Source organism: Scyliorhinus torazame, chromosome 7 (genome assembly GCF_047496885.1).
Source record: "Scyliorhinus torazame isolate Kashiwa2021f chromosome 7, sScyTor2.1, whole genome shotgun sequence".
Lineage (NCBI taxonomy): Eukaryota > Metazoa > Chordata > Chondrichthyes > Carcharhiniformes > Scyliorhinidae > Scyliorhinus > Scyliorhinus torazame.
The window spans coordinates 259645078-259662664 of NC_092713.1; the positions used below are offsets into that span (position 1 = coordinate 259645078).

Below are 17587 nucleotides of genomic sequence, written 5' to 3' on the forward strand. Positions count from 1 at the left end.
TGAATGCCCAGGTGAAGTTGTGTGTGTAAGGATCCCAAAGATAACTCTGAAACAAAATCTCAGCAGAGTAGTTGTTGAGCTGAATGAAAATTTGTAAAAGCTTGTGAATAATTAGAAAATAAAACAGCAAACAAATTGTTTTGCTGAAATTGTAAAATAAGTGGAAATTAAGGTTCCATTTGTGAAACATCAACATCCAGCAAGAACACGACGGAGACTATGGAAAAAGGAAATTTGAGTCCACTCTATGAATGAACAGTGTGCATATTTCCGTTGGAAGAAATGGGATAAACCCACTGTTTTTTTTTTAAAAAGCAGACTGGTTTTTAACAAAGAGAAACACAACTCAAAGGAGTACAAAAGGTGAATTGAAGGGAGATAATCAATTACCAGAAACAAAAGCACTACTACCACTCCTTCAAATGTGATGGACTGTCAAATCTCAAGACCATCTGAATTTTTAAACATACTAATCTCAAGATCTTATCAATGAGACACAAAACCAACCCGTAACATAGCCATAACATATTGTGAACAGATAACTGTCAAAAAGCAATTCTATAGTCTGAGATTTAGACTAACCTTGATACCTATGGGGATGAACAAAATCCAAATGGCAAAATTCATCGCAGTATTCATCGTTGGCAATAAGGAACCAAAATGATGGAATGAAAATAGATTATTAATATTTTAAATATGGTTAAGGATCTCTGTGGTTTAAGGAGACTGCACACCCACTCAGGGCAACTAGGTATGGGTAATAAATATGGGCATGAGTCTTCCAGTCAGTGGCAAAGCTGTGGCTCGCGCCTTTATGTTTTTACCTTTTTTGCCGTCAACAGCAGGAACTTTGTGTCCCAGCTACAGCATTGATCAATTGTTGAGGTGAAAAGGGAGGAGGCCTCCAGGCAAAGTGTAGTTGAAGTGAAACCACGTTTCCGTTGCCATCATGAACTGAAGGCTGTCCCTTGCCTTCAATTTGATGTTTTCGAGATCATTTTTAATTAACTAATTCTCCATTCTACCCCCCGCTTCCTGGGTGGGGGCTGAGCCAGGGGAGGGGTGTAAACTAAGGGTGTAGGAAGAGGGTGAGATAGGGTTATGAGTGAGGAAGTGCTGTGAGCCAGGCATGCAGTGGTAGAGGTTTAGCAATATTGATATTTCAGGATTATGTAGACATTCCTCCTGATTGATAGGTCTGCTCCAGGCAGGCTCAATGCATGCTGGGTACAGAGCTAATAAATCAGTGTAAAAAAAGGTAGCTAAATTCTGGACTAAAAGCTCAAGCTTACACACTGCCAGGTCCCAGGGGAGCCATCAGCGGATGATCCCACTGCGCCCTTTCTGGCGACCTGGAACCAGAATTCCAGTGCAACTCTGATCTCTTCAGAGCTTCCAATACTGTTGTGTTCCTTAAATGTCCAAAGAAGTGCAGGTTAGGTGGATTGGTCATGAAAGTAAATTGCCCCATAGTGCCCAAAAGATTAGGTGGGGTTACTCGGTTACAGGGATAGGGTGGAGGCGTGGGCTTAAGTAGGTACAGACTCGATGGGCCGAATGGCCTTCTGCACTGCAGATTCTATGCATAGTAGCGAATGTCGTAAGCATTCACTGTTAATGGGATTGGAAGATTTGGGCCAATTGTCTCGCCTTTATTGCACATATCCCAAGAATAAAATGAGCATAGCCAAATGTTTTGAGTCATTCTGCTCCTAGATATCTGATCAGTCTAACAAATGAGGCTCCGACAAATGAATTTAGGAGCTGCTGTGCTTTCTTTTGAATGGTAACACTGCAATCTGAGACCATGGTTCCAAGGAGCAATGGGTTTTGCATTTTAAATATTAACCTGTCCATGAAGTATTCTGTATTGCAAAGGGATCAGGACTGTATGGATTTATTTTAGTGGGGAAATGCACCACTTGAAATACCATTGTCCTCTCCACAATGTTGTTTTTCATTACTAGGTTTTAGTCCACAGTTATATCAGGTAGTTGTTTTAATTAGCCAGGCTAATTAAGTTGAATTGATGAATCTTTCTGTGTTTTAAAATTGAATAGATTGAACATTCTTACATTAATAATGGCTCTATTTCTCTTCAGTTTATGATAAATGCTGAACCTATGTACATATACATTTTCAGAATAATTTGTTAGTGGTGATGCAATCCCACTAAATGCACACAGCAGTATTTAGGTCATTATCTCAAATATTTCTTGCTGTTAACCTACTTGTAATAAAGTTATGTCTATTTTTAAGAAACAATAGCTCCCCCGAACGAAAGGTAAATTTTAGGAATCTTCCCTCATTTATCACTGAAGGTAACATTTGGCACAATTTAAGATGGGCTCTTGAGTTTTGGGAGGATGTTGGATGCTATTGCGATAGCACTCATGCAAAGTAGAATTTTATTACAGTGACACCATCACCATTTAATTTAGATTAAAATTAATTAACGTTTAAGAACTAAAGCATGAAATGCGAAAGGACCATTAAGCCACGTTGCATAAAACTCTCGATTTCTGCCCATAATGGATATCCCAGCCTATTTAAATTGGTGCATAAGCACCGCCTGCCCTACAAAAACAAATTCTAGTGAAGTAATCTCACCCTTGTTTCTACGTTTTAAACCCTAGACCTGTTGCTATGGCATTATCTATTCCAGTACCTGCTGAGGTTTTACCTTGTTCTGCACTTGCATTGTGACCAGTATATGAAGACATGTTTACATCTGATCTCCCTCCTGATTTCTGCTCTTCCCAATCTACTTCACTGAAAATATCAGGGGCGTCATTCTCCGACCCCCCGCCGGGTTGGAGAATCGCCGGGGGCTGCCGTGAATCCCTCCCCCACCGGTTGCTGAAGTCTCCTGTACCGGATATTCGGCGGGGCGGGAATCGGGCCGCGCCGGTTGGCGGGCCCCCCCCCCCGCTCGATTCTCCGGCCCGGATGGGCTGAAGTCCCGCCGATAAATTGCCTGTCTCGCCGGCGTGGATTAAACCACCTTTTGAACGGTGGGACAAGGCGGCGTGGGCGGGCTCCGGGGTCCTGGGGGGGGCGCGGGGCGATCTGGCCCCGGGTGGTGCCCCCACGGTGGCCTGGCCCGTGATCGGCCAGGAAACTGTCAGCGGCCGCTGACGCTCCCGCGCATGCGCCGCCCCGGCATGTCATTTCCCGCGCCAGCTGGCGGGGCAACAAAGGCCGTTTCTGCCAGCTGGCGGGGCGGAAATTCCTCCGGCGTCGGCCTAGCCCCTCAATGTTGGGGCTCGGCCCCCAAAGATGCGGAGCATTCCGCACCTTTGGGGCGGCGCGATGCCCATCTGATTGGCGCCGTTTTGGGCGCTAGTCGGCGGACATCGCGCCGTTTCGGGAGAATTTCACCCCTGGTCTCATCTGTTGCTAATTTTGCCAAAAGAGACTGTGTCCCCAGAAACAAAAGAAATATTTTGGGCCTAAACTTCCTCCGGCTTTATTTATTAATTAATACAGTCGGGTAGTGGTTAAATATGTCCTGATTATAGACGGTGCTTGTAATAAATTCTGGATCTACACTGTAGGCCCACCATATATTTTCTCTTTACAGGTGCTGTCTATGTTCAGCATTTGTATTGTACATAGTTGTTTGTTCTTACCTTTCTTAAATTATGTGACAATTGTTGAATTTATTTTTATTCCTGATTCTCACAGCAAACTTAGCATCTCCTCTAAACAATGGTGCTTTTCAACAAGCCACCATTCCCTCAGTCCTTCACTGAATTGTCAGACTGGATTATATGTTCAAGCCTCTGGAGCGGGACTTCAACCTTCAATTTTCTGACTTGGAATGGAAGTACTCCTAACTAAGCCATGACTCACACTAGACAAGAGCAAATCACTTTTTGAAGGATTGAAAAAAATCTCTTCAAGGAAATCAAAAGATAGTGATTCCAGCAGTGCACTAGAATAATTGAAAGAATAATTGAAAGTTATGTGCAGTCTGGGAGAAAGGTGACAAATGTAGGGGAAAATCATTAATAAAAGTAGATAGGTTTGAACGATGCGTGGTGGAGATTATTGAATAAAGGGAATAAATTGGGAGAGTGGAAAAACACTGAAGGAATCCCGGAATCCATACTCCTCTGGTTCATGGCAAATGATCCATCAGCTAGAGCAATGCTAGAGCAACTTGAAGGGGAACTGGATTTTGATAAACAGGTTTAGTATGAGACGATTTGATTTGTCCTCGACCAAATTGGGGTGTTGTTGAATCTATAGTTCCATAATTAAATTAGAGATGATTTGCAGAGATTATGGGGTGGACTCTGATATGGAGGCCAAGTGTTCGCGCCGTCGTGAACAGGGCCCGGGCACGACCTATTCTGGCCCCCACAGGGGGCCAGCACGGCGCTGGAGCGGTTCACGTCGCTCCAGCGTCCTGGCGCCGCACCAACATGCGCAGTCGGGGCAGCCCAATCCTGCGCATGCGCAGTTGGGCCGCGTCATCCTGCGGATGCACATGGAACGTCTTATGCACGCCGGCCCCTCATCAACATGGCGGCGGTGTTCTGGGGGGCCGCACGTGGAAGGAGGTAGGCGCGGGGGGGGGGAGAAAGAGGCCGGCCCGCCGATCGATGGGCCCCGATTGCGGGCCAGAACCCATCGGAGGCCACCCCGGTGAAGGAGCCCCCCTCCCTCCCCCACAGGCTGCCCCCCCTCTCCTCCCCCAGCGTTCCCGCAAAGCTCCCACCGCCAGCGACCAGGGGTGGACGGCGCCGTCGGGAACCTGTCGTGTCGTAGCGGCTGCTCGGCCCATTAGGGCCGGAGAATCGCCGCTCGCCGGTTCTCCGAGCGGCCTGGTGCGAATCGCGCGCCGCTGGTTTCCGGGGGGTGGGAGAATTGCGTGCGGGGGTTGGGGCGGTGTGGCGCGATTCGTGTGGCGCCCCGGCGATTCACTCACCCGGCCTTGGGTGGGGGGGGGGGGGGGGGGGGGGGGGGAGAATAGCGCCCATGATTCGAGTGGTTCAGCAACCGGAAACAAAGTATGAAACGCATCCGGAACCGTCAGATTTAATAACCGGCCTACTAGAGCACATGTAAATAAAAACCAATCATTTTATAAATTCTTAATAGAACTGTACAGTACAGCACAGAACAGGCCCTTCGACCCACTATGTTGTGCTGACCATTTATCCTAATCTAAGATCTTGTTGGAGAAAGCAGCACTGAGCTATGACTTATGCAATTGCTGGAGCACAGACTGGGAAAATGAAATCTATGGAAACATATTTTGAAAATCAGTAGCATCTGAACTATGTAAATATTATTGACAAACATTTGAAGAAATATCTTGATATAAATTCAAATAACATTTGATTGAATGTGAGTTTGAGAGAAAAATCTGATCTTTTTAAGGAATAATGAAACTTGAGTCAGATAATTTGGTGAAGTTGCATATGCACCAGTCAGAAACCTTACCTTGAGGGCAGAGCGGTGGTTAGCACTGCTGTCTCACTGCGCCAAAGACCCAGGTTCGATCCTGGCCCTGGGTCACTGTCCGTGTGGAGTTTGCATATTCTCCCCGTGTCTGCGTGGGTCTCCCCTCCACAACCTAAAAAGATGTGCAGGATAGGTGGATTGGCCACACTAAATTTCCTCTTAATTGTAAAAAAAAAAAAGAAACCTTGCCTTGTGCATTCCCCTTCCCCGCCCATAAAATCAAGTTTGCGCATGAGGAAACCACATATCTATCTTCAAATGTAACCAATTTGGTATTTACACTCTAGTTGTAAATTAATAATGTAGCAATCTTAGAACCATTAATGGTATTGTTATCCAATTATTTTTAACCAAAGACCTTTTGTTATCATTTTTCAGTTCACAATTAATAGATTTATGATTTACAACACTTAGTTTGCATCGAGGGGTAAGTTTGTAAATCTCTGATGCAATGCTATGCTTAGAGAGGAAAATGCAAGTAATAGATTTTGTTTGGTTTGGATTAAGCTCAATTGTTGTTGGGGAATGATAACACACATTCAGAATTATTGATTTTTCATCATAGCAGGCTAACATTTAAAGAGACAGAAATCACATTGTGCTCCATACCATGCCCTGCTGGACAGATGATGCCATGTAAAGTATTTCATGTTTGGGTGTTCACCTGAAACCAATAGACTCTGCACTTACTTCCCTTTAATTTTTCAAAAAGAATATTTGAAAAAGAGTTTGGAGGAATATATGGCACAATTTCCGAAGGTCAGGATTATGCGGACCAAAAAGCGAGAAGGTTTAATTCGAACGCGACTACTCGGGGCCTCGATGGCTAAAGCAGAGGTCATAACTTTCTTGGATTCTCACTGTGAAGCAAATGTGAATTGGCTGCCCCCACTACTTGGTAAGAAGCAAAATCAGAAGTAGATAATGCATGAAAATTTGGATTTTAATAAATGCTTTTAAAAAGATACTTCATGAACGGCAGCTCAGAGTTGTTTTCTAGTTTTGGCATCCTTGGAGAAATTTTTTAAAATCATAATTTTATTAACCAAGAACTGTAAATTATTAGATGTTATATAACAAAAATCCTGATGGATTGCATATAACCCATTATGATTTCTTTATTTGGGTCAAATTGGGCTTTTTTTATTTAATAAGACATGTAATTTTCTCTCAAATTAGGCAACATCCAAAACGGATACCATTTCGTATTTTATTCTTCGTATGTGCAGATTACGTTTGTAAATATTAAAGATGATGAAGTCAACCTGATGAATCTGTAATTTGTTCATTGTGGGACATGATCAGAAAAGCACGTTTTTTAAAAAATGGGATGTGAAGGGGAACTGAATAAGCATGCAGAGAAATTAAAAGGAAAGCTGGAAGGGTGGAAATAAATTGGAGAAAGAGAACAAGGGGAAAATCTAGACTCTAGTTACACTTCCAAATTGCAGGCACCTTTTAATTTAATTTAGAATTTCTACATCCAATTTCTCAATGACCCTCAGCTAGAGAGGAGAAAAGTCATTTTGTGTTGTCTCTACTTAAATGTTATATGCTGATCCCCATTGTAAGAGTTGGTGAGAGTACATGTGCACGAAGATTTGAGTTTGTTGAAATGAGCTACATGGTTGAAAAGCTCACAAACTGTACAAAAGAATGTCCTTGCTCTCTTGAATTTACTGACTTTTTCTAATTATCTTTGGATTGTAATTTGTTTTTCATTGAAATGGTGCTATTATGTAATTCCTAAGACTACGTTTTTCATTTGAATGCCTGTTCTCTTAATTTTTCAGATAGAATTGCTCAGAACCGCAAAACAATTGTGTGTCCTATGATCGATGTTATTGATCATGATCATTTTGGCTATGAGACTCAGGCTGGTGATGCCATGCGAGGAGCATTTGACTGGGAAATGTATTATAAACGCATTCCAATTCCAGTAGAGCTTCGCAAATCTGATCCAAGTGACCCTTTTGAGTAAGTTTTAGTAATTTGAACATTAGTGATCATCAAGGATGGGCTGTTACACGAGTTAAGTAAACACAGATTTTTTTTGCTATACTTTGCCCTAGTTAGTTCACTTGCTTTTTTTAAACTGGAGTGACTTTACTTGCCTGTTGCTAACTTTGCCTTAGTTTAATTGCTCTGATTTATCACCTTTGCTCTTGAGTCGCCAGGTATCTTTATGATACCGCCACGTGGTTCAAGTCCGAGTAATGATCAATAATCCAATACACCGATTAGTAAGATTTAAATCAAAGCACATTTATTATACACAGTAATCACTACTCATGCATAAATTCTACGTCTAAGCTACTTCTTACAACTAACAGGCCTATACTTAACTTGGAACTGGCCCACCAGGTCAGGGAAACGAATGGCCTTTTGTTCGGGTTCTGAGCCTGCGGGATTCGAAGTTGGTACGGATTGGTAGCTAGGAGCACCTATCTCTTAGCGAGCGTTGAAGTAAGACTTACTCGATTTCAGCGATGGCTGGACCGGTCAAGAAGCGTTGCTGAGTGACCCGGTCAAGAAGAGAAGCAGAGGGCAGATTTGAACTTGGGCTTGATTCTTATAGTCCCCAGGGGCTTCCCGCCTTTCGGGGCGGACCCTGTACCTGGTTCCAAGTGATTGGACTTTGTCCCAATCACTTGGTTCGATTTTCTCCAATGCTGGAGCGGTTCCCTGATCGATGGGCGGTCTTGAGGTGGTCGTTCACCTCCCTTTGTGTAGGCTTCTGCTGGCGCCGACGAGTCTGGGTTGGCTTTATGTATCGAAATGTTGCTCATTGTTCCCGGGGATTGCTCATTAATATGTAGATGGCTGGTGTTTTGTTATGCTGATGGTTGCCGGTATCGATCTTGTCTGGCCTTTCCAGAGGTAAATACACACTCAACCCGCAGCTGCTTGTTTGTGTCTTGTTGGCTGACTTTCCCATCAGCCTTTGCCGTTCGCAATTTTAAATCGGGAGTTGGCCATTTTCAGTGGCTACAGCCATATTACCTTCATTGATTGAACAGCAAAAGTGTCATCTTAGTGCAGTCTGTTTTAAACCAATTGTTGCAAAATGCAAACCGTTGCCGTACTCTTTTGTCTAACTATGCTTGCTTGTCTCTGCACTGAGTGCAACTGGAGTTTGGTAAAACAGGGATCTCAAGGGATAAGTTTTAAGGAATAATTAAATTTAAGGTCTAATTTCAATCTAAAGTTTAGTTCCTTAATTTAGCAATTAACTAAAAGTTGCTCTTTTTACTGGATGAAGTTTAGTTACAGCTTTGCTGAAGCTAGTTAAATAGAGAACTGGTTTAATCCAGTCTCAGAAGCTTTGAATTAGGTGCCATAAAGGAGGAGGGCTCCTTCACTGCTGCCTTGTCTGCACTGAATGTTGTCTTGTTGCGTCAGAGTGCAGCTGGAATTTGGTGAAACAGGGAGTTAGGTGAAAGAGGGAGGAGTGGAGACGGCCAGACCTGCGAGAGGCACTGCAACTCGCACAGTGGACTGAGTTTGAAAAACAATCCAGGAATGACGTCACAGGAAAACAGTAAATTCATTGGCTGGCAAGTAACTGCTCATCTGCATTACCTATTTGAGGTGGTTTCAGATTAAAGGTAAAAAAGAGAAATACTTTACAGATTACAAAAACTAAAAACCAGTTGGAATTTTTTAAAAAAACTAATTAAAAACTTATCATTAAAATACAGATGCGGGGCCAGGAGATATGTTGTCCCTGCATGACGTGGGAACTGGTGGACCCCCTTGTGGTTATTAGTGAACACATCTGTAGCAAGGGCTGTTGCACAAAGAACTGTAGCTCAAAGTTGATGAGCTGGAGTCTGAACTTCAGACGCTGTGACACTTCAGGGAGGGGGAGTTACCTGGATGATCTGTTTCAGGAGACAATCATGCCCCTTAGATTAACTACCTTGAATTTGGCCAGTGGTCAGGAACAGGAGGGTGTGACTATTAGTGAAGCAGGTAGAGGGACCAAGAGGTAGGGTTGCAGGAGCTTCAGCCGTTGTCCTTGTTCAACAGGTCCGAGACTCTTGCTCCCTGTGTGGACGAGTCGGGAAGATGAGCAAACTGACCACAGCCTTTTAAATTTGTCCTATTATCAAATTTCCCGACTCTTGTCTGATTCCTTGGTGCAATATGATGTTCATACGTTCTGTCCTTACAAATGGGGGGGAGAGAGAAGAGAAATGTAGATGTAATCAGGGATAATATAGTTAGGGGCATAGACACTGTTCTCTGTGACCAGGATCGAGAGTCCTGAAGGTAGTGTTTCCTACCTGATGCCAGGGTTCAGGATACCTCACCTGGGCTGCAGAGGAACTTGGAGAGGTAGGGGAAAGATCCAATTGCTGTGGTCTACGTAGGCACCAATGACCTAGATAGAACAAGGCAAGAGGTTCTGCTGAGGGAATATGAGCAGCTAGGGGCTAAATTAAAAAGCAGAACCCAAAAGGCAATAATCTCCGGATTACTAACTGAGCGACGGGCTAATTGACACAGGGTCAATAAGATTAACGAGGTAAATGCATGGCTCAAAGGTTGGTGTGAGAGAAATGTTCATGAGACATTGGTACTAGACTGGGGAAGGCAGGGACTCCTCCGATGGAACGGGCTCCACCTGAATTATGCTGGGACCAGAGTCCTGGCAAATCACATAACTAGGTCTGCAGATAGGGCTTTAAACTAAATAGTGGGGGGTGGGGCAGAGTGTTCAGTTGCATGGAAAATTAGAAAATCAAAGTTAATAGAGGAGGTAGAAGTGTTGGTTAATTTAATACCAGAAAATAAAAGGAAGGGACAGAACGTATGAACGTCATATTGCACCAAGGAATCAGACATGAGTCGGGAAATTTGATAATAGGACAAACTTAAAAGGCTTTGTGTCTGAATGCACAAAACATTTGGAACAAAATTAATGAGTTAACAGCGCCAATAGAGATAAAGGGGTGTGATTTGGTGGTGATTATTGGAGTCAGGGTTACAAGAAGACTCGGTCTGGGAGTTGAATATCCAAGGATACTCAGTATTTCGGAAGGATAGACAGAAAGGAGAAGGAGGTGGTGTAGCTTTGCTGGTAAAGGAAGGGATCTGTGCTGTAGTCGGAAATTATATCAGCACTGGAGATCATGACGTGGCATCCGTTTAAGTAAAAATAAGAAATAGCAAAGGAAAGAAGTCCCTGGTGGGCGTAACCTATAGGTCCCCAAACAGTGGTGCTGCATTGGGACACAGTATAAACCAGGAAATATTGGACGCTTGTAAGAAAGGTATGACAATAATCATGGATAATTGCTTTTAAAGATTAAAAATTTTTTTCAGAGTACCCAATTAATTTTTTTTCAAGTAAGGGGCAATTTAGCGTGACAAATCCTCCTAACCTGCACATCTTTGGGTGGTAAGGGTGAAATCCCCGCAGACACGGGGAGAATGTGCAAACACCACACAAATAGTGACCCGGGCTGAGGTCAAACCCGGGTCCTCGGCACCGTAGGCAGCAGTGCTCTCCACTGCGCCACCGTATCATGGATAATTTTAATATGCACATAGACTGGATTAATCAAATTGACAAGGGTAGCCTCAAGGGAGAATTCATTGAAAGTATTAGAGATTGTTTCTTGGAGCAATATGCGGTGGAATCAACCAGAGAGCAGGCTATTCTGAATTTCATATTGTGTAATGAGGAGGGATTAATTAATGATCTCGTCGTTAAGGATCCTCTATGGCAGTGTTTTACAAACTCAGGGTCACGACCCGGTGGGTCACGGGCAGGTGTTGGGAGGGTCAGGGAGTGATCGGTTATGGCGTTCCTATTGCGGGAAGAAGACCCCAACGGCGGTAATCGGCTTTTAGGAATGTCGGCCGCAGGCAGTCCCCGATTGATTGTGGGGTTTGAGGGGGCGAGGCTGTGCTGTGTGCAGGTCACCGCGTGGGGGTGGGGACTTGGACTGATGGGTGTTCACGCGGGCGCGCGATGCGAACAGTGGTGGCCCATCGTGGAGCTCTGCTCCAGTGCTCATCCTCTGCGCGGTGCTCAGTTCCTCCCCCGCTGCCGATCGGCAGTATGCAACCTGCGACTCCGTAGCCAAGCTGTTCAACAGCCAGCAGAACTGCCACGAAATACTGGTCGGGAAGTGGTCAGCAGTCTGTGACTGGGATGGATGCAGCTACTGGACAGTCAGAGGGAAGCCAGGCCACGTTTGTCGGCACGGAATACTGATAAAACGAGGCAAGTAAAGAGGACTGACACATGTGAACACCGGAAGAAACCTACAGTCATAACTTTGTGTCGCCACTCTCTGGAAACCAGGAAGTAGGTGCTTTTGGTGAGAATGGAGAAGGAGATGATTTGAATGTTAGGATAGCGCAATGCAGTGGAACCACAAAGAAATATTGTGACATTGTATGTGGTGACAAGTTACTTCATCTCCTCTAAAGTCATTGTTTGTAAAGTCAAAATAAGACTGTACTTTTTTCTATACTTGTTTACATTTCTAAGACATGGGAATATACTTAAAACAAAGTTTGTGTGTAAATGTAAGGATGCGCATGCTCAACTGAAATTGCTTTAATTTTCAGTAGTAAAAAGTCTTAAACTTGGAAAAATCAGGTATTGGAAATAAAGTTTCAAAGTAAAATAAAGAATGCCGGCCACGACAAGCCTTTAAATATGAACAATGGAGTCTTTCTGCCAGAGGCAGGGGCAGAGAGAAGGTCACGCACCCAGCATGTACACTGACGCCATGCACCCTGTAATTCCGTGTTATGGGCGCGGAATCATGGGGGAGCAATTCCTCCATTTTGTAGCTGCCAGCAAGCAACCGGACTGTGTGAAGAACTGTAAGTAGGATTATTCTGTAATAAGGAAGAGAGGACCAGAGACACAAACAGGCCAGGATCTCACGACTGAATCTGCTGGAGAGAGCTTCACAGGAGAGTCCATGGCAGTACAAAGCAGCGCTGGTGTGAGCTGATCCAGAGCACCATGACCTCTGGTGAACAAACAATCAAGAAGAAACTGAAATCCGAACAAAGTAGTATAAAGATGATTTCTTGAAATAGAACATAGAACATTACAGCGCAGTACAGGCCCTTCGGCCCTCGATGTTGCGCCAACCTGTGAAACCACTCTAAAGCCCATCTACGCTATTTCCTTATCGTCCATATGTCTATCCAGTGACCATTTGAATGTAATTGTGCCAACGCAAATGAGGATGCAAAGCCCATGTGTGTTATATTGAGGGAAGTACTGGCAAATAGAACAAAGCACAATACAGCACAGGAACAGGCCCTTTGGCCCTCCAAGCCTGTACCGGTCATGATACCAACCTCAGCACTTTGTTGTGCCGTATCGCTCTATATCCATCCTATCCATGTATTTGTCAAGATGCCTTTTGAACGCTGTTGATGTATCTGCTTCCACAACCTCTCCTGGCAACGCATTTCAGGCACTCGCCACTCTCTGCGTAAAAAAACTGCCTCGCACATCTCCTCTAAACGTTGCCCCACGGGCCTTAAACCTATGCCCTCTGGTGACTGATCCCTCCACCTTGGGAAAGAGTGCCTGCCCATCAACTCTATCCGTGCCCCTCGTAATCTTGTAGACCTCTATCAGGTCACCCCACAACCTCCGCCTTTCTAATGAAAACAGCCCAAGTCTATACAGCCTCTCTGCATAGCTAACACCCTCCAGACCAGGCAACATCCTGGTAAACCTCCTCTGCACATTCTCCAAAGCCTCCACATACTTCTGGTAGTATGGCGACAGTGTGCAATATTCCAAGTGTGGCCTTCCAAGGTTCCATACAAATGCAGCATGATTTTCCAGTTTTTATACTCGATGCCCCGTCCAATGAAGGCAAGCATTCCGTATGCTTTCTTGGCTACCATATCCACTCGTGTTGCCACTTTCAAAGATATGTGGACCTGCATGCTCTCTGACTTTCTATATTCCTAAGAGTTTTGCCATTTACGATATATTTCCCCCCCTATGTTAGATCTACCAAAATGCATTACCTCACATTTGTCTGGATTAAACTCCATTTCTCTGCTCAGGTCACCAACCATCAATGTCCTGTTGTACCCTCTGACAATTCTCAACACTATCTGCCACTCCACCAATCTTGGTGTCATCTACGAAAATACTAATCGGACCAGCTATATTTTCATCCAAATCATTTATGAATACCGCAAACAACAGAGGCCCCAGCACAAATCCTTGTGAAACACGACTAGTCACAACCTTTCATTCAGAAAGTATAAAAGCCTCAAATCTTCAAAGGCGTTCGAAGACTAAGCATGGCGAGTTTGAGGACAAACCTTTTGATTTTTTTTCAAAGCATGCAGCAAGAACTAAATAATCAGCTGAAGTCCTTAGCAGAAAAGTAACATTGAATGACAAAACAAAGAGACATTGTGAGGACGAAGCAGGCTAACCTGCCAAATTAAAGGTAAGCAATAATGGTGTGTTGCGAAGGTCAGCTAGCGTGGATTGCTAAGGTCGGCTAGCATGGTGCGCGAACGTCAGCCGGCATGGGTCCCGAAGTTCTGTTGGTTCGTAAAAGTGGGTCCCATGAAAAGAAGTTTGAAAAACACTGCTCTAGTTAAGAATGATCATAGCATGATAGAATTTCAAATTCAGTTTGAGGGTGAGAAACTGAGTCCCACACTAGCATTCTGTAATTAAACAAAGCTAATGATGGAGGCATGAGCTCAGATCTGGCTCTAGTGGATTAGGCAGGGAGACTAAAGGGTGGGACAGTTGATGAGCAGTGGCAGTTGTTTTAGGAGATTTTCAATTCCTCCCAACTAAAATATATTTCGAAGAGGAAGAAAGATTGTAAGAGGAATAAAAAACAATCCATGTTTAAGCAAGGAAGTTAAAGTTAAAATAAAGACAAAAACTAAGTCATACCATATTGCAAAGGCCAGTGGTAGGCTTGGAAGATTGGGAATCTTTAGATCAACAAAGGGTGACTAAAAAAGTAATAAAAAGAGCAACGGTAAATTATGAAAGAAGACTAGTGCAAAATATTAAAAAAGCATAGCAGAAGCTTCTAGAAGTATATCAAAGGGAAGAGAGTATCCCTTGGAGGATGAGACTGGGAAGTTAATAGTGAGGAACACAGAAATGATGGAGACGTTAAATCAATATTTTGCCTCAGTTTTCAAGGTGGAGGACATTAGTACCATTCCAATACTAACATGTGATGCAGAGGTAGTAAAAAGGGAGGAACTTAGAACAAGCATCATCAGCAGCGAAAAAATACTAAACAAATTATTGGGATTGAAGGCAGACAAGTACCCAGGGCCTGCTGACCTACATCCTAGGGCCATAAAGGGAGTGGCAGCAGAGAGAATGGATCGATTGGTTAGAATATTTCAAATTACCCTGCATGCAGGAAAGGTTCCAGTGGATTGGCAAAATGCTAATGTAATGCCCTTATTCAAAAAGGAAGAGAGGCAGAAAGTAGGAAACTAGACCAGTTTGTTTAACATCTTTGTTGGGAAATTGTTAAAATCCATTACTAAGGAAGTAATAACAGGACATTTGGAGAGTCACAACAAAATCCATCAGAGGCCGCATGATTTTATGAAGGGTAAATTGTGTTTGACTAATTTGCTAAAATTCTATGAAGACGTAACAAGCCAAGTGGATAATGGGGATCCTGGGTGGCACGGTAACACAGTGGTTAGCAGTGTTGCTTCACGGCGCCAGGGTCCCAGGTTCGATTCCCGGCTTGGGTCACTGTCTGTGCGGAGTCTCTATGTATCTGCGCGGATTTCCTCCGGGTGCTCTGGTTTCCTCCCTCAAGTCCCGAAAGATGTGCTGTTAGGTAATTTGGACATTCTGAATTCTCCCTCAGTGTACCCGAACAGGCGATGGAATGTGGTGACTGGGGATTTTCACAGTAACTTCATCGCAGTGTTAATGTAAGCCTACTTGTGACACTAAATGATTATTATTAGGTACAGTAGGTAATAAGAAAGGTAAATGGAATTCTAGCCTTTATAGCTAAAGGAATAGAGTATAAAAGTAGGTAAGTATTACTGCAACTGTACAAGGCGTTGGTTAGACAGCACCTGGAGTGCTGGGTACAGTTTTGGTCACCTTATTTCAATAGGGATGTAGTTGAACGAGAGGTAGTTCAGAGGAGGTTCACTAGATTGACTCCAGAGATGAGGGATTTGTCTTATGAAAGAGATTGAGCAGTTTGGCCCATGCTCTCTTGAGGTTGAAAGAATGAGAGGAGATCTAACTGAGGTGTCTAAGATGATGAAAGCTATTGCCAAAGTAGACGTAGGGTGGATGCTCTTGTGGAGCAATCTAGAGTGAGAGGTAATAGTTTTAGGCTAAGTGGTAGGAGATTTAAAACAGAGAGAAGGAGAAATTACTTCTCTCAAAGGACCATGAATCTGTGGAATTCACTCCGCAGAGTGCGGTGGCTTCCGAGACATTGAATAAATTTCAGGATGAAATAGATTTTTAATTAGTAATCGGTTGAAGGTTTATGGAGAATGGGCAGGAAAGTGGTGTTGCAGCAGAGATGAGATCGGGCATGATCGTATTGAATGGCGGAGCGGGATCGAAGGGCTGAATTGCCTACTCCTTCTAGTTCTTATGTTCTTAAGGGCTTACTCTGTCACCCATTCTAGGCTCCTAGTAAGTGCAGCCACAAGACCTGAATTACAAGATGTGGAGCTGAATTTTATGCTCCCCATATGCTTGTAGGCATCAGTGAGTGGAAAATTCCTCTGATGGACTTCCTGCTGGGTTCCTGCCTGCCCTGACTTCTCTGCAATTTTACGCTGGGGCAGGTGAGGCCTTGCCCCAGTTGAGGCCCTTAAGTGGTCAATTATTCACCACTTAAAGGCTGTTTCCAATCCAGCTCAAGTTTTGGGCTTGCAGGAGGAGCTATTGGGTGTGGGAGAAGTCCAAAATTAATCAGATTCAGGCCTCGGGTGGGAAGGGATGGTGGGGGGGGCACTTCCTTCCGAAGCCTCCTTTGAACTTTGGATGTCCTCCCCCTTAAGGTCCAGTAACCAACCGCAGGACTTGGGTGTCCTTCTCCCTCGGCCTCTCCCCAACATCCCAATCCCCCACTGTCCACTCCCTAGGCCTCCCTTACCCTGAAATCCCAAAACCTGCTTGTTCCTGGAATTCTGGGACTTCAGTTCTGGGGATGCTTGTAGTCCCATTCTTGCCCACTGCAGCTTCTGCCCCTGCAGGGACTAGAGAACTGCCGGCCAGATCTGTAAGGCGTGACTTCCTCCCATGTGGAGGGCAGAAATGGCTACGTGGCAGGCATCTCCGCCGACTTTTCAGATGGTGGGATGGAAAACCTTACCAAGCTAAAAATCCGGGCTGTGGTACTTCTTGATGTTATACAGAAGGGTTACAAGACTAATGCCAGCTGGCTCCTGATTACATCTTTGCCGTTTGGTCGTGGAAGCCTGGTCTTCCTTTCCCTGTTAGGCTGGCATGGTGCTGTGAGGGGATAGGCCCTGGGCTGAGATATAGTAACAGGCAGGTGAACATCAACTGACACCATTCCACTCTGCCATGGATCTCCTCTTCAATATCATCATGATCATCAGCATGATGTTCCTTCTCACGCACCAACTATTTCTTTGCAGGATAAAGGGTAGAAGGTAAGCGTAATTTGCTGTGAATTAAGGAGATAGAGAATGGATTGGATTCCAGTGTTTGTGTAGTGCTTCAGGTGATGTGAGGGTGACAGTCCAAATATTCAGTCGCTAACCTGGCACTGGCATGATGTCATCAGTCTTGCCGGTTCCCATGATAAAGAATAGACTGTGTGCCTGTTAGCTCTATTGCCTTATCCTTGAATAAGGTCAGTGGTTTAAAGGTCGGGTTGCATGCTCCCCAGTGGTCTAATGTTCTGCAGTCCTGGTGGTGAAGGGAGTCCGCACTTGGTGCCAGTCTCATATATCTTCTGGCAGAAGATGCTACATTTATGGCTGGTCTGTGCTATCTGTCTTCAATCTCCTCCCAATGAGTGGCAGTCAGAATCACGTGTGCTGTTGGCATTATGCCATACTTCACTGTCTTCTCAATTGCCCCTGCGGTTGGTGTTAAACT

The 17587-nt window shown here is 44.3% G+C and overlaps 1 protein-coding gene across 1 annotated transcript in view; it reads left to right on the forward strand.

Moving 5' to 3' along the window:
* LOC140426991 (polypeptide N-acetylgalactosaminyltransferase 10-like) overlaps positions 1–17587 on the forward strand; it is a 167483-nt gene that overhangs the window by 104892 nt on the left and 45004 nt on the right. Inside the window, exons 5-6 of the mRNA XM_072512346.1 lie at positions 6188–6373; positions 7269–7452. Coding sequence (XP_072368447.1) covers positions 6188–6373; positions 7269–7452 — 370 coding nt within the window. The remainder of the gene's footprint in view (positions 1–6187; positions 6374–7268; positions 7453–17587) is intronic.